The sequence below is a fragment of the Heptranchias perlo genome, chromosome 17 (assembly GCF_035084215.1).
Source record: "Heptranchias perlo isolate sHepPer1 chromosome 17, sHepPer1.hap1, whole genome shotgun sequence".
Taxonomy (NCBI): Eukaryota; Metazoa; Chordata; class Chondrichthyes; order Hexanchiformes; family Hexanchidae; genus Heptranchias; species Heptranchias perlo.
In genome coordinates, this window is record NC_090341.1 from 41,532,769 (window position 1) to 41,551,120 (window position 18,352).

At 41.2% G+C, this 18,352-nt stretch overlaps 1 protein-coding gene across 2 annotated transcripts in view; it reads right to left on the minus strand.

The window, feature by feature from the left end:
* The window catches only part of chl1b (cell adhesion molecule L1-like b), a 513,752-nt gene that overhangs the window by 268,416 nt on the left and 226,984 nt on the right, over positions 1 to 18,352 (minus strand). For both annotated transcript variants that reach the window (XM_067998921.1, XM_067998919.1), the window contains 2 exons: positions 6,750 to 6,915; positions 5,719 to 5,843 (listed from right to left, as the gene is read on the minus strand). In XM_067998921.1, the coding sequence (XP_067855022.1) occupies positions 5,719 to 5,843; positions 6,750 to 6,915 (291 nt within the window). The remainder of the gene's footprint in view (positions 1 to 5,718; positions 5,844 to 6,749; positions 6,916 to 18,352) is intronic.

Consider the following 18,352-nt stretch of genomic DNA (forward strand, 5'->3'; position numbering starts at 1 on the left):
GGACTAATTTAATATTCTTTCAGAGAGCTGGTACATGGACGATGGACCAAATGGCTTTCTTCTGTGCTGTATGATTCTGTGATTCTGAGAAAGCTTGTTATAACAAAGCTTGACTGTGTGTGCTCAGTTGGTCGCACTTTTGCCTCTGATTTATAAGGATATGCGTTTCTCCCTGCTATATACAATTTGTTACTTCATTTGTGGCCATTAGAACAGTGACTGCACTTCATAAAGTAATTAATTGCATGTGAAGCCTCCAATCCGCGCCCCCCCCGCCACCCCACCCCACCACCCCCCGGTCCAATTAACCATTGATGTTAAGAACACACTTGCTATACAAGATAAAATGCTCACTGAGCCCAAAACATGTTCCATTATACAGTCCTACCCACTTATATCCTCATGTTGGGGACCATTCTAATTTTGTCGACGTAAGCAGACATTACACGTATTTGGACGTTTGCTGGATGCTTTGCACTTTTAAAGTAATATGGATTTTTTGACTTTCTTATGAGAAAATATAACTTATCTGTTTCAGTCATGTTGGTGGTGACAAGAATTCAATCACAGTCTTTACATTGTTGACCCCCCAGTACATGGTTGTCCCTTGATGCAATAAGCTTTGACCAGGGTACACTTGAAAAAAAAACCAGGCTGTCTCGCCAACGTTATGAATATGGTCCGAGGCAAGATATGTCAGAATTTCATGTGCAGATGGGAGCCTGTTGCTATAAGTGGTAGTAAAAGATGGCTTTTATTCAGTGTTGAATACCAGTGAGGGTGTTGATACCTCAGGGGTGTGCAGTCAGGAACAAATCCACAGCACCATGGAGACTCAGCTGAACGCGGGCGGGGGTGGGGACCGGGGTGGAGGGGGTGGGGGGCAAAAGAAATGCAGTTGTTTTAGGGGATTTGATAGGGCGATAGACAGGTGTTTCTGCAACCGCCGACATGCGTCCTGCATAGTGTGTTGCGTCCCTGTTGCCAGGATAAAGCACATCACTGAGAGGGTGTAGAACATTTTGAGGGGGAAAGGGGGACCATGGAAGTCATCGTCCAAGTGGGAACCAATGACATAGGAAGGAAAAAGGTTAAGCTCCTGCAGTCAGATTTTCAGGAACTAGGGAGAAAGTTAAAAAGCAGAACCTCAAAGGTAGTCTTCTCTGGATTGCTCCCAGTGCCACGTGCCAGTGAGTATAGGAATAGTAGGGTGAGGCAGGTAAATGCGTGACTGGAGAAATGGTGCAGGAGGGAGGGCTTCAGGTTCCTGGGATTAGTTCTGGGGCAGGATGTGTCTGTTCAAGATGGACAGGTTGCACCTCAACAGAGCTGGGACGAATGTCCTCATGGGGAGATTAACTAATCCTCCTCCACTAATGAGTGGAGGAGGATTTAAACTAATTTGGCAGGGGGGCGGGCACCAGGATGAAACATTAGAGAGGAGCAACAAGGTGCACAGAGGACTGGGAGGGACAAATAGTGCTTGAGTTCAGAAGAGTTCAGAAATAGGAGGGATCAGATAGGGGATAAATGCGAGGCATGGAATGCATGTGTGTAAATGCACGTAGCATGATAAATAAGGTTGGTGAGCTGCAGGCTCAAGTCGCCACGTGGGACGATGATATAATAGCAATAACAGAGACCTGGCTCAAAGAAGAGGAGGATTGGGTACTTAATATTCCTGGCTACAAGGTATTCAGGAAAGATAGGGAAGGAAAGAAAGGAGGTGGCAGTATTGATCAAAGAAACTATTGTAGCACTGGAAAGGGATGATGTAGTTAAGGGGTCAAAGACAGAATCTATTTGGTTAGAATTAAGGAACAATAAAGGAGCTATTGCACTACTGGGTGTATACTATAGGCCAGCAAATAGTGGGAAAGAGATAGAGGAGCAAATTTGCAGGCAAATTACAGAAAAGTGCAAGAACTATAGAGTAGTGATAATGGGGGATTTCAATTATCCCAATATAGATTGGCACAGTAACAATGTAAAGGGCAAAGAGGGGGAGGAAATCCTGAAATGTGTACAAGAGAACTTTCTGGAACAGTGTGTTTCCAGCCCAAAGAGGAAGGAAGCAGTGCTGGATCTAGTTCTGGGGAATGAAGTGGGACAGATGGGGCATGTTTCAGTGGGGGAGCATTTGGGGAACAGTGTTCATAATATTACTAGGATTAGAATAGTTATGGAAAAGGACAATCAAATGTGAAAATACTTAACTAGAGGAGGGCTAATTTCAAAGAGTTAAAAAGGGATCTTGCCCAGGTGGATTGGAATCAAAAATTGGTCGGCAAAACAATAATTGAACAATGGGAGGCGTTCTAGGAGTTGGTTAGGGTACAGAGTAGACACATTCCTACGAGGGGGAAAGGAAGGGCATTCAAACCTAGAGCTCCCTGGATGCCTAAAGATATAGAGTTTAAAATGCAACAGGAAAAAGAGGCTTATGATGAATGTAAGGTTCATAACACAGTAGAGAACCAGGCTGCATACAGAAAGTACAGAGGCGATCTAAAAAATTGAATAAGAGGGGCAAAGAGGGAGTGTGAGAACAAATTAGGAGCTAACATAAAAGGGAACCCAAATGTCTTTTATAAACATATAAATAGTAAAAGTGTAGTCAAATTGGAGGCTGAGGTACTAAATTAATACTTCGCATCCATCTTCACTAGAGAAATGGATGCTGCCATTGTAGCAGTAAAGGAGGAGGTAGTAGCAATATCGAGGAGGATAAAAATAGAGAAAGAGGAGATACTTAAAATGTTGGCAGTGCTCAAAGTAGAAAAGTCACCTGGTCCAGATGGGATGCATCCTTGGTTACTGAGGGAAGTAAGGGTGGAAATTGCAGAGGCTCTGGCCACAATCTTCCAATCCTCCTTAGATATGGGGATGGTGCTGGAGGACTGGAGGATTGCAAATGTTACACTCCTGTTCAAAAAAGGGGAGAGGGATAAACTCAGCAACTACAGGCCAGTTGGCCTAATGTCGGTGGTGGGGAAACTTTTAGAGACAATAATCAGAGACAAAATGAATTGGCAATTAGGAAAGTATGGGCTAATAAATGAAAGTTTGCACAGATTTGTTAAAGGAAAATCATGTTTGACTAACCTGATTGAGTTCTTTGATGAAGTACTGGAGAGGGTTGATGAGGGTAGTGCGGTTGATGTTGTGTACATGAACTTTCAAAAGGCATTTGATAAAGTACCACAAAATAGACTTGTTAGCAAAATTAAAGCCCACGAGATTGAAGGCACGCTGGCAGCGTGGATACAGAATTGGCTGAGGGACAGAAAGCAGAGAGTAGTGGTGAACGGTTGTTTTTCAGACTGCAGGGAAATATATAGTGGTGTTCCCCAGGGGTCAGTATTTGGACCATTGCTCTTTTTTGATATATATTAATGACTTGGACTTGGGTATAGAGGGTATAATTTCAAAGTTTGCAGATGGCATGAAACTCAGAAATGTAGTAAACAATGTGGAGGATAGTAGCAGACTTCAGGAGGACACAGACAGACTGGTGAAATGGGCAAACACATGGCAGATGAAATTTAATGTGGAGAAGTGTAATATGATACATTTTGGTAGGAAGAGTGAGGAGAGGCAATATAAAATTAATGGTACAATTTTAAAGGGGAGACCTTGCGATGCAGATGCACAAATCTTTGAAGGTGGCAGGGCAAGTTGAGAAGTCTGTTAAAAAAGCGTATGGGATCCTGGGCCTTATTAATAGAGGCATTGAGTACAAAAGCAAGGAAGTTACGCTAAACCTTTATAAAACACTAGTTAGGCCTCAACTGGAGTATTATGTCCAATTCTGGACACCGCACTTTAGGAAGGATGTCAAGGCCATAGAGAGGGTGCAGAAGAGATTTACTAGAATGGTACCAGGGATGAGGGACTTCAGTTACGTGGAGAAGCTGGGGTTGTTCAGTTTAGAATAGAGAAGGTTAAGGGGAGATTTGATAGTAGTGTTCAAAATCATGAACGGTTTTGATAAGAGTAAATAAGGAAACACTGTTTCCAGTGGCAGACGGGTTGGAAACCAGAGGACACAGATTTAAGGCGATCGGCAAAAGAGCCAGAGGCGACATGAAGAAACATTTTTTTTATGCAGCGAGTTGTTGATCTGGAACGCACTGCCTGAAAGGGTGGTGGAAGCAGGTTCAATAACAACTTTCAAAAGGGAATTGGATAAAAACTTGATGGGAAAATTACAGGGCTGTAGAGAAAAAGCAGGGAAATGGGAATAATTGGATAGCTCTTTCAAATAGCCGGCACCGGCACGGTGGTCTGAATGGCCTCCTCCTGTGCTGTACCTACTATGATACTGTTGGGGAGTTTAAAAAAAAATAGCGAATTGAGTGTGACAGAGTTTATGCCGACATTGACATATACGGTAAGTATTTGGTATTAATGTGTAGAGTAGGGACTGGGACTTCACTTTTTTGTCAATAGAAAGTCCGATGTAGACATAAAGTAATTTGAGCTAAGTGGGTACTTAACTCTATCGCTTGCTGAAGATACTTGGGAGGACTATTCTGTTGAGTTACGCCGGTTTTCTGGCATAACTTGAGCTGCTGGGGGTGGAAAATTGAGCAGGGACCCGACTCCCTGGGCCTCTGCTTATTTCTGGTCCTGTAGCAATCCTCCATTGTCACTTTCACCAGATACCAGAAATGCCCGACCAAAGTGCATGGTCAAATAAGGCTGTATATTACATAGTGGCATTTTTCATCAGTTTCCATCATCACCACCAAAGCCATGTTGGATGCTCGTCATGTTAGAATGTTACTGGTGTGTATTGCTGCTAGGACCATTGGGGCCTTTCAAAAACAAAAGGCCATTCCCACAAAGTGCAATTGATCACGCGGTAATTTGTTCAGATTCCCCGACTGAGAAGTTCCTATCAGATCTAGCAGAGGCCAGATGTTTTCTCCCGACCAGGAGGAGGATGGCTTCTTTAAGCTGTTGCAGGTGACAGACTCATTCAGCAGCAGACAGTCTCTGGACCCCGCCCCCCCCCCACCCCTCCCAACGGTAGGCGCCCCACTGTTGGCAGACACCCAGCTGAAAATCATTGAAATTAAGCTGACTCAGGAAAATTTGCCAGTGTCAGCATTTAACTGTCAGACAGGTGAAATTCCTGCTCCACCACACTTTCAATGGCACAGCTACAGAAGAGGAAAATCTGCAACGTTTTTAAATTTACATTGCACTGAACACTTTCTTTAGAAGGTACTTCAACTAAATCACAGCAATCGTGCTGAAAAACACTGAGCAGGAACGATATCTAAATCTAAAAGCTGGTATAATTATGGTCAGAAAATGAAGCAATTACCGGCAGCTATTTGGGAGTGAATGAGTCCAGCAAAATATTGCAAAATAGCATTGGGATGTTAGCACGAACAGCATACCAACTGATTGCAGGTCAATGACACTGCTTTTACAACTTTGAAGAATGAAAATTATTCCTTTGGATGTTAATACTCTTCTTGTCTTACTTCCTTGTAAAACATCACTGGGCCTGCTGATTTGAAATTCTTATCGATATGTAGCACTTCAAATTACCTGAGAATAATCGGAGCTGACAAGTCACCATGCATGGCAGATTGCACTGCTCAATATCTTGGCCAGTCAGACTTAGCTGACAGGTACCTTATGACAAGTGCTCCTAACAAATGCATGGAACACAATCACTATTATTTTTTAAGTAATACTTACCAAGTACAGTAAGTTTTGCTTCTGCTGTTACAGTGTCTAAGGAGGTTCTTGCTACACAGGTGTATGTCCCTTCATCATCTTCACTTACGTCAATAATTTGAAGGATATCGCCATCCATTAGTATTCTAGAAGATGACAAAATTATAGATGGTATACCAATTTAGTTGAAGTAGGTTTGATCGGTGTGATTCTTTATATTAGAAAACACTCCATCCAACGGAATCCCCCATAGATGCCAGTTTGATGACATCATTTATGTCACACAAATGCACTCGCGGTGCAATGGCATAAATGCTAGAATTCCAACATAGGAACAGAGCTAGACTTCTGTTTATTCCCTTCTCTACTGAGTCCCAGGTCTGGCCATTTGTTATTCTGGTCTGCATCTTGCCACAGTGGTCAAGATGCAGACCAGAATAACAAAAGAGTTAACACCAAATTACAATCATGCATATCCCAGCAGTTGGCTTGTGAGCTGCATTGCTAGATAGGCACAAGCAGGAAAAATGAGAAAGGGATAAAATAACCTTAAAAATAGAACAGATGGACCTTCATGAAAAAAGTACAAAGTCAGGGAATGAAGTAGCAATGTGCCAAATTTTGAAGCTAATTCTCTTAGTTTAGCTCAAAAAGATGCAAAAACTTAGATTTGTATTCTCCTCTGCTATTTTTAGCAAAAGAGAGTGTTCTCCACTTTATGTTCACATTTATTTTTTTACTAAAAATAGGGAACAGAGAAAAATGGATTTCCTGGCGTACGTGAAAAATATTTGCTGCAAACGAATTGTGTGCACGTGCCAAACATAAAAATTATGTAAACATGTAAAAAATTCTTCACACACAAGCCCTCAGTATAGATCATGCAACAAGATTCCATCAGTTTGCACAAGATTGAAAGACAGTCGACCTAAGAAATGGATACCTACTATTTTGACAGCTTTTATTCTACCTGATGTTATTGGTGATGGATTGACACTAGCAATAATGATGACTGCAATGGAGTGCTTTTTGTGCATTTTACAAAATATTACCTGTCATTCTCTGTTTGGTCACTGTAAATTTCGTCTCCATCCTTTTTCCATGATAACTCAAAGTCACTTTCGAAAGCCGAATCATATTCAGCATGACATTTAAACTGTGCCATTGCAGACTTCTGTATCATCAAATCCTCAGGAGGAACCATTATTTCTGTAGCGACTGAAAGAGACAGAGGATTGAGAATGCTATTAACACAATTTCCACATCTGCAATAAATATATAAAACTGAAGAGAATAATTTCAGATGTATGAATGTTTGAAGTGATAGCATTTGGATATTTAGATCAATATGCAGTGATTATTAAAGTCATCAATCGCACTGTGAAGTGTGTGCCTGAAGAAGCAACTTCTTAAATCTGACTTACTTGTTCATTTGCTTTATCTCTGATTGATTAGGCCTCCATTGATCATAGTTACAATGCAGTAAACAATATAAAATAGTATTGTTTCTTTTGTGAGGAAGAACTTGTATTTATAGAAGTACGAGTATAATAATATAAATAAAAACAGAAGCTGCTGGAAATACACTACAGCTCAATCAGCATTTAAAAGAAAATGTGTAATATGTTGCCTCATAGGGCAGGTAAGGCTGCAGAAATTGCTGCTGCTATTACAGGTGAACAATGGTTCTGAAAAGGCATCAATTCAGGCATTTAACCACAAAAAAATTGTGATGTGTTGTATACCCCATTGTTCAGCAAAATTATATTTGTCCTTGGTTTAATTGGTTGACATCTATAGCTTGACTAAAGTGTTTATTTTCACAGAATATTGTGCCATTCTGGGCAGATACATACTAAGTATTGTGATTGGTACAATAATTTTGATGGGCCAAAGATTATGTCATCATCTGATTCAATATCAGTTTTTTAAATAACATTTTTTTAGATTCTGAAACACAACAGCAACCAAACTACAATGCACAGGAGTAACTGTAATATACAATTTAATACTGAAGAATAGTGATATATGATTAACTGAATATAAAACTATCAGCTGCCAACGGCGCTAAGTATCGATTGGTGCAGCACAGGTTTGATCAACCAACAGTTTTATTGTTGTTGACCAAATGGAATGGCATTTAAATAGCAAAGCAACATACCACTGAATTGTTGTTAACTCAGATGTTGTGATGATACATGGTACCCCAATTTTTCTGTTTATTTTCATTAAATACATCCTATCACACAGTGGCATAGGCAAGATTTGTTTTTTTTTGGTGGGGGGCGGGCGGGGTCGGTGTGTTTGGATATGCGCTTAGCAGACCAAACAACACTACTTCAAAAGGTCTATTTTTCAAATAGGAATTTCACAATAAGGTTCAAATAGAAACATTATTACTTCAGTTGATCTAACAATTCAAATAAAGCAAATAAAAGAAAAAAAACAGTCTTGTCAGACTAAAACTCTAAAGCAGGAAGTGCAAGTACTGGTTATCTGTCACTAGTTTATCAATTGCTTTGTTACTGTTCACTGCAATATTCCAGTGAACATTTAGAGGTGCATGCACAACTAATCAGTTTTCACTGGTTAAATTGCGGAACTGACTCGCTATGGAAGAAAATCTGTTGTTTCTGTGTCCATCAAATGATCTAAAGCACATTATTTTGAAAGAAAGAGTGGTTTGTTTAAAAAAAATCAGAGAAATTTCAGGGGGTGTTTAAAAACCCTGAACATCCCTCCTGCCTACACTACTGCTATCACATTTAACTTAAATACATTGGGAACTGGTGCCACAGAAATATCCATGAGAAAGGAATATCCAAATGGATCCAGTTCATTAATTGTGCTATAATATACAGACTATAAAAATTAGAAGAAGGACTGACTCCGAGCCCATTTGTTTTAGCTAATAAAACCTCTGGTGCCTTATAGTTCTAACAAAATAATTTTTCTCATGTATGTAAGTACTGAAGCAGCCAACTTGTTAAAAATGTATCCCTGGCGTCATCTATTATGAATGGAGGTTAGTTTCAGAGCTGTTGGCTTTTGGTCTTTGCCCCAGGTTCCTGCCAATCACATAGCTAGAAACCAGGACAAAGAACATAGGTCAGTAGCATGCACACGCAACGAGATGTTTTTGAAATTGTCCTCCTCCGAGAAAAGTTAACACCTTCAAAACAATGGGAGATATAAGATATTTTTTCCAAGTGTGTAAGCTTCTCCAGTTCTTATCTATGCTTTGATGAGGAGAGGCAGTCTCAAACTATTTAACTTCTACAATGCCAAACTGTGCTTCTAGGCCAAATAATACATTTTTGTATCCTTTCTGATGTAATTATATTATAACACAAGGCCATCTGTTCATTGTAAGAACTCATTCAAAATATACATGAAGTGCAAGTGTGCTAAGTGGATAGCTTGAAGAAAATCATTCTATTATCAGGCAGCTCCTGTAGAATCATACCAAAGCTAGGAATCAGCAATTTCAAGAGAGGAGGTGAGGGAAGAAAATTTGTTAGATCAACCCCCACCGACTCAATTTGTCACTATGTCGTTCAATTCCATCCCTCTCCAGAAACAAATCTGATTGCCTCTTTAAGTGCTATCTTGGGTATCTTGTTCCATAAATATATTCCCCTTTTGATGGCCAAGTTCCACCTGACCTCCTATTCCTAACCTATTACTTTTTAACTTGCTCCCAATATTTGAATCATTCATCATCGTGAACAATTTCTTCATCACCTTAATAATCTTGAAAACTGCAAGAATAGAAAACAAGCCTGAATTCCTTCACCTTTCTCCTCTCCTTCACCTCTCAAAGAGATTCGTAGAGTTTCTAGGATTATGTAACCAGAACTATACACAGTACCCCAGACTGGCCTGCAACAATGTAACCTTTTCATTTTATCATATTCCTTTGCTAATACAACCCAGTATCTCATTAGCCTTTTTACTGCAAATAAGCACTGGGCTGACATTTTTATCAGATTTGTCACTATAACTCTTTGATCCTGCTAGTGCGGAATGGCTGCCGCAATAGGCCATATAAGTCACTGCATTTCAAACAGTAATGGTGTCAAACACTTTGCGATGTTTTGACATTATAAGATGCTAGATAAATGCAATACAGTTATTAGATCTCTTTTCTGATCTCCACACTATACCAGTGCTTCATTCAATGTTTATATGCCTTCTTTAGGTTCCTTCCTTCCATACTAATGACTAAGTTAACATGCCCTCACCCAAGTCATCAATATGCAAATGGTATTAAGAGTCCCAGTGGGGGGAAAACGTGCATTGCAAAATGTAAACTCACTCCAGTGCCCATCTTGGAACTCCTTTGGTATATTTTAGAGAGTGGGATAATCCTGAATATTCCAAAAATGTAACCTGATCCAAAAATTTGTCATGATGAGAGGACCTCCCTTAAAAAATAAGCAAGTAACAGTATGTCTATGTTTGTTCTGAATTCATCAATTTGGAAAGAAAAGCCTTCTGTTCAATACAGTTTATGCTGGTTTACTGGGACTTTCTCTGTGAACTTAAATTCTTCCACTTAGCAGAACATGACTATTGAGTAAAACTAATCAATATTGATCTATATGCATCACACAAAATCAATTTGATACTTTAATAAATTCTCTTTACAAAGGAATGTCTATACTTACTACATTTTCAGTAACTAGTACCAGCTGTTAATTTGATTGCATATTACTAAGCTTTAAAGTATAAATAAATCATAAAATCATCGATAGATAATACAAGCAGTATACTGGAAACCTATTTTAATGTCGGATACAGTAAGCAAGATTTGAATAGAGAAATACAGTATTGGAAATATCTGTTGTGGCAAAATGTTAAAGTTAACAATAGTGGCAAAGGCAGTTATTAAAATAAAGTTTCACTGAAGGGTTTATATCATATATTTTGTTCAGTACAGAAATATAAACGTTTATTTAATCTTACATAAACTATAAGTTTATATAACAAGTTTATTCCCTTTGTATTGTGATAAAAAAGCACATGTATTTTATGCAGATTGTGGCCCAATATTCCTCTCCACAGCTCCTGGGGAATATGTGCTGCAGAGAGGAAAAGTGGATGGAGAGCCCTTATGTTGTTTCGGGATTTCTGGCCTCTCCCCAGACAGCTGAGTCTAGGTCCTGTAACAGGTGGAGGGCCAGGGTAGCCATGGCAATGAGGGAGCATTATGGGTCTTGTCACCTCACTGTGAGACAGCAGGGCACCCATTTTCAAGGGCTCCCAAAGAAGCCGTCAGTACGCCCTGCCCCCAGGACCCCCTCAGATCGAAGGGTCTGAGGGGGACCTGGCAGAGGGCTTCAGAACCCGACAAGTGCTACATTTCTCTTCCAGCCTACTGATGGATCTTTAGGGCTGGAGGCCTTCTGGCTGGTGTTCCCCAACTATAGCTAAAAAGGCCTTGAGGCCAGCAACCAATTCCACTCCTGTTTTCCAGTACAAGGCCTGCCAGGGGGTGGGCCTGTGCAGCGGATGCAATCATGTCATGCAAATGACCCAGCCCAAAGGTTGCTCTGAGGCCTGTGCAATTGGGGAAGGAGATAAATAGCAAGGGCTGTATTTATACTAGCCTATTTGCTACAGCATGTTTCTATTCGCTTTCATGATGCATCAACTAACTTCACGCTGCTCCTGAGCCCCACTGAAATAATGCTGACTGCATTAATGACTGCTGACAATGTTTCATTCCTCAGCAGAATACAAGTGGCACTTGTATATTAATATAAATTACAAGTAACTATCTTATTAACCTGGATTGGCATTCTAAGAATTGTTGATTTATAAAAATTCACTTTTAAATTTTGCATTGGCTGGAGTAATCGTGTTGTGTTGAGTAAAATTACTTCTTCCCCATTCGCTTTCTGTAAGTTGAACTTGAAAATGTGCTGCAGATATATTTCAATTAGATTCTGAGTATTTATTTAGTTGTTCTGAACAGAGTATCAAACACAGTGCCTCAAGATTCATTCATCAAAGCCACACAGATGTTATCTAGAGGAATACAGTTTTCCCTCTGTGTGAACTAAACTTATCAGCTTTAATTGTAGAATGGTAAAAAAAATTACATTTGTTAAACATGGATTTAATACCATGGCTATAACATAACATAACTTTAAGTTTACAAATATGAACAAAAAGTTCAAGACATTCAGGATAAGATGGGTAACAGCACACACTAGTGGCCACAATGTTGAATTGCAGTTTCCTTTGCACTGAGATTTTCAAACATTGCCAACAAGCTCCAAGCAGAAGTCAGCGGGAATTACATGAAGGCCAGAGGAAGGGAGCAGGATTTTGGTCGCCAGGAGACCACCAATGGGAACCCAAGAGAATGGTCAGTCGAGGTAAGTCGATCGGGATTTTGCTGGCGAATCCCTGACTGCAATTCTTTATTGAAATTACGTCATCGGACCAAGACTTTTGAATATTGATGAGGCACCCACTGGCCTGCGGGTAGAACTCAACTGCCATTTTCACCCTCCCCCCCACCGTCCACACCGTTCAAGCCCTGTGAGCAAGGTTAAAATCGGGGCTACTGTTTAATGCAAAATTCTCCTAAATTTGTGCATTAAACAAGATATACAGGATTCAGTAAATAGTTTTCTCAGCCGTAATCAAGGAGTTTTTAATGTTACTGTTGAGAAACCTAGGGGAAGGACTAAGCCCACAGTGTAGGTCACCATTAACATTGAAGAGACAAGGTAAATTGGGAAATATTGATAACTCGATGTAAACCTTAAGTTACAGACTTTGTAGTTTGTAAGGAAGAATGATTTACACAGTACATGGTAATAATTTCTTAGTTAACAAGCATGCAACAATAGTTTAAAATTACTTTTTAAAAAAAAGCTATGTACTTGAGTGTCACCTTAAACTTCACATTTAACAAAAAATGGTAATGAGCTTAAAATTTCACCTAAATATCTCACTTTTACAGATTGTGTGTCTGGGTCATGCAATGAAATCACAGGAGTAACATGCACTGCTAATAATAAGTAAAGGGGACAACTGGGTCTTCCTGTGGTCTCGTTCTTCAATTTATTGGGAAAAATATGGCAATTATAGAAATACTTTAGAGGCTTCTTCGACAGCAACATGCCAAGAATATGCTGAATACAAGTTTTCTCAGCTAATTCCAGAATTGTTTCCTTCTTAATTTTTTTTATTCGTCCATGGGATGTGGGCATCACTGGCAAGGCCAGCATTTATTGCCCATCCCTAATTGCCCTTGAGAAGGTGATGGTGAGCCGCCTTCTTGAACTGCTGCAGTCCGTGTGGTCAAGGTTCTCCCACAGTGCTGTTAGGAAGGAAGTTCCAGAATTTTGACCCAGCGACGATGAAGGAACGGCGATATATTTCCAAGTCAGGATGGTGTGCGACTTGGAGGGGAACGTGCAGGTGGTGTTGTTCCCATGTGCCTGCTGCTCTTGTCCTTCTAGGTGGTAGAGATTGCCGGTTTGGGAGGTGCTGTTGAAGAAGCCTTAGTGAGTTGCTGCAGTGCATCCTGTAGATGGTACACACAGCAGCCACGGTGCACCTGTGGTGAAGGGAGTGAATGTTTAGGGTAGTGGATGAGGTACCAATCAAGCGGGCTGCTTTGTCCTGGATGGTGTCAAGCTTCTTGAGTATTGTTGGAGTAGCACTCATCCAGGCAAGTGGAGAGTATTCCATCACACTCCTGACTTATGCCTTGTTGATGGTGGAAAGGCTTTGGGGAGTCAGGAGGTGTGTTACTCGCCGCAGAATACCCAGCCTCTGACCTGCTCTTGTGGCCACAGTATTTATGTGGCTGGTCCAGTTAAGTTTCTGGTCAATGGTGACCTCCAGGATGTTGATGGTGGGGGATTCGGTGATGGTAACGCCATTGAATGTCAAGGGGAGGTGGTTAGACTCTCTCTTGTTGGAGATGGTCATTGCCTGGCACTTTTCCGGTGCAAATGTTACTTGCCACTTATCAACCTAAGCGCAGATGTTGTCCAGATCTTGCTGCATGCGGGCACGGATTGCTGCATTATCTGAGGAGTTGCAAACGGAACTGAACACTGTGCAATCATCAGCGAACATCCCCATTTCTGACCTTATGATGGAGGGAAGGTCATTGATGAAGCAGCTGAAGATTTGCTAATACCTAAATTTGTTATCATCAGTAAGTGTAATTCCTTAAATTTCAAATTAAATTTTGACTGCCAATAGTCATTAAGATAATTCAAGTGATAGCTCTAAAAATGCTTTCAAATCGAACGTATTTCATTGTGAGGCATTTTTTATAGTTGTACATCTTTTGCATTTTATATTTTTTATTCCCACTAAGCTGACCACACAGCATACCTCATTAATGGAATCTGGAGGATAGACTTGTCACTGAGGGCTTGGATACTTCCCGATCAAAGCTAATCCTAGAATCCTAGAATCATAGAATCATAGAAGTTACAACATGGAAACAGGCCCTTCGGCCCAACATGTCCATGTCGCCCAGTTTATACCACTAAGCTAGTCCCAATTGCCTGCACTTGGCCCATATCCCTCTATACCCATCTTACCCATGTAACTGTCCAAATGCTTTTTAAAAGACAAAATTGTACCCGCCTCTACTACTGCCTCTGGCAGCTCGTTCCAGACACTCACCACCCTTTGAGTGAAAAAATTGCCCCTCTGGACCCTTTTGTATCTCTCCCCTCTCACCTTAAATCTATGCCCCCTCGTTATAGACTCCCCTACCTTTGGGAAAAGATTTTGACTATCGACCTTATCTATGCCCCTCATTATTTTATAGACTTCTATAAGATCACCCCTTAACCTCCTACTCTCCAGGGAAAAAAGTCCCAGTCTGTCTAACCTCTCCCTGTAAGTCAAACCATCAAGTCCCGGTAGCATCCTAGTAAATCTTTTCTGCACTCTTTCTAGTTTAATAATATCCTTTCTGTAATAGGGTGACCAGAACTGTACACAGTATTCCAAGTGTGGCCTCACCAATGCCCTGTACAACTTCAACAAGACATCCCAACTCCTGCATTCAATGTTCTGACCAATGAAACCAAGCATGCCGAATGCCTTCTTCACCACCCTATCCACCTGTGACTCCACTTTCAAGGAGCTATGAATCGGTACTCCTAGATCTCTTTGTTCTATAACTCTCCCCAACGCCCTACCATTAACGGAGTAGGTCCTGGCCCGATTCGATCTACCAAAATGCATCACCTCACATTTATCTAAATTAAACTCCATCTGCCATTCATCGGCCCACTGGCCCAATTGATCAAGATCCCGTTGCAATCCTAGATAACCTTCTTCACTGTCCACAATGCCACCAATCTTGGTGTCATCTGCAAACTTACTAACCATGCCTCCTAAATTCTCATCCAAATCATTAATATAAATAACAAATAACAGCGGACCCAGCACCGATCCCTGAGGCACACCGCTGGACACAGGCATCCAGTTTGAAAAACAACCCTCTACAACCACCCTCTGTCTTCTGTCGTCAAGCCAATTTTGTATCCAATTGGCTACCTCACCTTGGATCCCATGAGATTTAACCTTATGTAACAACCTACCATGCGGTACCTTGTCAAATGCTTTGCTGAAGTCCATGTAGACCACGTCTACTGCACAGCCCTCATCTATCTTCTTGGTTACCCCTTCAAAAAACTCAATCAAATTCGTGAGACATGATTTTCCTCTCACAAAACCATGCTGACTGTTCCTAATTAGTCCCTGCCTCTCCAAATGCCTGTAGATCCTGTCCCTCAGAATACCCTCTAACAACTTACCCACTACAGATGTCAGGCTCACTGGTCTGTAGTTCCCAGGCTTTTCCCTGCCGCCCTTCTTAAACAAAGGCACAACATTTGCTACCCTCCAATCTTCAGGCACCTCACCTGTAGCGGTGGATGATTCAAATATCTCTGCTAGGGGACCCGCAATTTCCTCCCTAACCTCCCATAACGTCCTGGGATACATTTCATCAGGTCCCGGAGATTTATCTACCTTGATGCGCGTTAAGACTTCCAACACCTCCCTCTCTGTAATATGTACACTCCTCAAGACATCACTATTTATTTCCCCAAGTTCCCTAACATCCATGCCTTTCTCAACCGTAAATACCGATGTGAAATATTCATTCAGGATCTCACCCATTTCTTGTGGTTCCGCACATAGATGACCTTGTTGATCCTTAAGAGGCCCTACTCTCTCCCTAGTTACCCTTTTGCCCTTTATGTATTTGTAGAAGCTCTTTGGATTCACCTTTGCCTGATCTGCCAAAGCAATCTCATGTCCCCTTTTTGCCCTCCTGATTTCTCTCTTAATCCTGGAAGCTAAGGACATAACAGATAAGCATGCCCTTGCTGAACAAGCAGCTAGAAGCTTACCAGTGCTCTGTTCTGGTAGGCGGTGTGGTTTTAACTAGCTGAACTCCAGCAACACCAATGTGTACACTTGGGAGTCTCAAAAGCCTTAGATCTGCCAAACTGCATTTAGTGTCTCTGGACTTAATTGAGTAGGGTGTGTCCCTATAGTGTACACTGCATATGAGGCAAACAGAAATTGTATCTTTGGAAACACATACAAGCAAAGTTTCCTGCATGTGTCAAGACACCTAGCTGACCAAGAAGAAACTGCATCTCTATTTTCTTTCCAAAATCATTCTGTTTTGGTACTCTGCTATGGAAGGATGAGGAGCAGCAGTGGCAAAACAGAGAGAGAGGATCAAAGGAGCAGAGGCTGCCTGATGACCAGCACTAGGAGAAAGAAACTGGGATGGGATTTGAAACCAATACCAGGGATATGAGGCATCGAACTTGGAGTCAGAGAGACTAAAAATCTCGGGCCTCAAACACCAGGTTGTCAGGTGGAAAAGGTTTCCTGAAAGTTCATTTTTAAAAAAAAGCTTTTATTGTCCTGAATTTGGGTATTCCTGAATACATTTCCAAGCAAGTTAAAAACTGCTTTATAAGTTTGGAGTTTTAATGATCAATTTGGAATAAATTTATTTTGTCACATCATTTCAAAATGACAGCAGGAAAATCAGTGGTATTCCACAGACTGTGCATGTTTCAGGGCCATCAATAGAGATGCGAACATAAACACAGGGAAGGAGATTGATTCTGATGGTCTTTAGGCATAGGAAGTGCAAGGAATTGGAGAGATTAAAGGGTTGAATTGGAACAGGAAGTGGAAAGACTGAGGATTGTTACGGAAAGTGAGAATTTGGTGGACCAATCGCTTGCTGCATTGGGATCATAAGCAATAGGGATGCAAAAGTGTGGTAGTGATTGGATACTAATTAAGTGGGAAACAGAAACGTGACCAAGTATCCAGCTTGAGTCTGTTACCTTGGTAATCGAAAAAAGATACATAGTGGTAGAATTTCAAAGGGGTTTTCCCAATCTCCTGCCTTAAATTTGGCAGAAGCCCTGCAGAAATGGCGGTTCCGCAATTTCTCTTGGAATTCTGCTGATCCTCCACCAAAGTTATGGTGGATGGCCGGGAGAACCCTATTGAAATTTCGGACAGAAGTGTTGCGAGAGAATGGTATGAAAAATAGAGATGAGAGTCCACTGGTAGTCAAATTAGCTAAGTATTACAGAAACATGACAGCCAGGATGAGGCTGCTGCTGAGGCAAGGGGTCAGGACAGGACAATTAAATAAATACCGCCAATGGGAGACTTGATGATTTGCTTGCAAAACAGAAGTGACTACACTTCAAAAGCAATTCATTGGCTGTGAAGCACTTTAGGACACCCTGAGATTCTGAAAGGTGCTATTTAAATGCAAGTTTGTTCTTTCTTTTCTTTCTAGGAGAGTGGATTGACATCTATGTTATCACAATATTGAAAACAGAATGGTGAGTTATCTACCTGAAGCCAGCACTGTTCAAACACTCACTATTCCAGGACCATCTTGGAATGCAAAGAAAACCCCGAGCTTCTCTTCTCCACTAAAAACGGTTTTCTTAAAAGCCTCACCCCTGCCTCCTCCTTCCTCACCTCCAACAACAAGTACGATGAGCTCATGGATTTCTTTGTCACTAAGATTGAGACCATCAACAACAACAATTTGCATTTATATAGTGCCTTTAACGTAGCAACTCGCCTCAGCTCATCTGCTACTGAAACCCTCATCCGTGCCTTTGATAAGTCTAGACTTGACTATTCCAATGCTCTCCTGGCCAGCCTCCCATCTTCCACCCTCTATAAATTTGAGCTCATCTGAAACTGCCATATCCTAACTCGCACCAAATCCCGTTCACCCATCACCCCTGTGCTCGCTGACCTACATTGATTCCCAGTCCGGGAATGCCTTGATTTAAAAATTCTCAACCATGTTTTCATATCCCTCCGTGGCCTCGCCCCTCCCTATCTCTGTAACCTCCTCCAGCCCTACAATCCCCTCGAGATCTCTGTGCTCCTCCAATTCTGGCCTCTTGCACATCCCCAAATTTAATCACTCCACTGTTGATGGCCGTGCCTCCCTAAATCTCTCTGCCTCTCTCTCCCCCTTTAAGATGCTCTTTAAAACCCACCTCTTTGACCTAGCTTTTGGTCACCTGTCCTAATACCTCCTTATGTGGCTTGGTGTCAAATTTTGTTTGATAACACTCCTGTGAAGCAC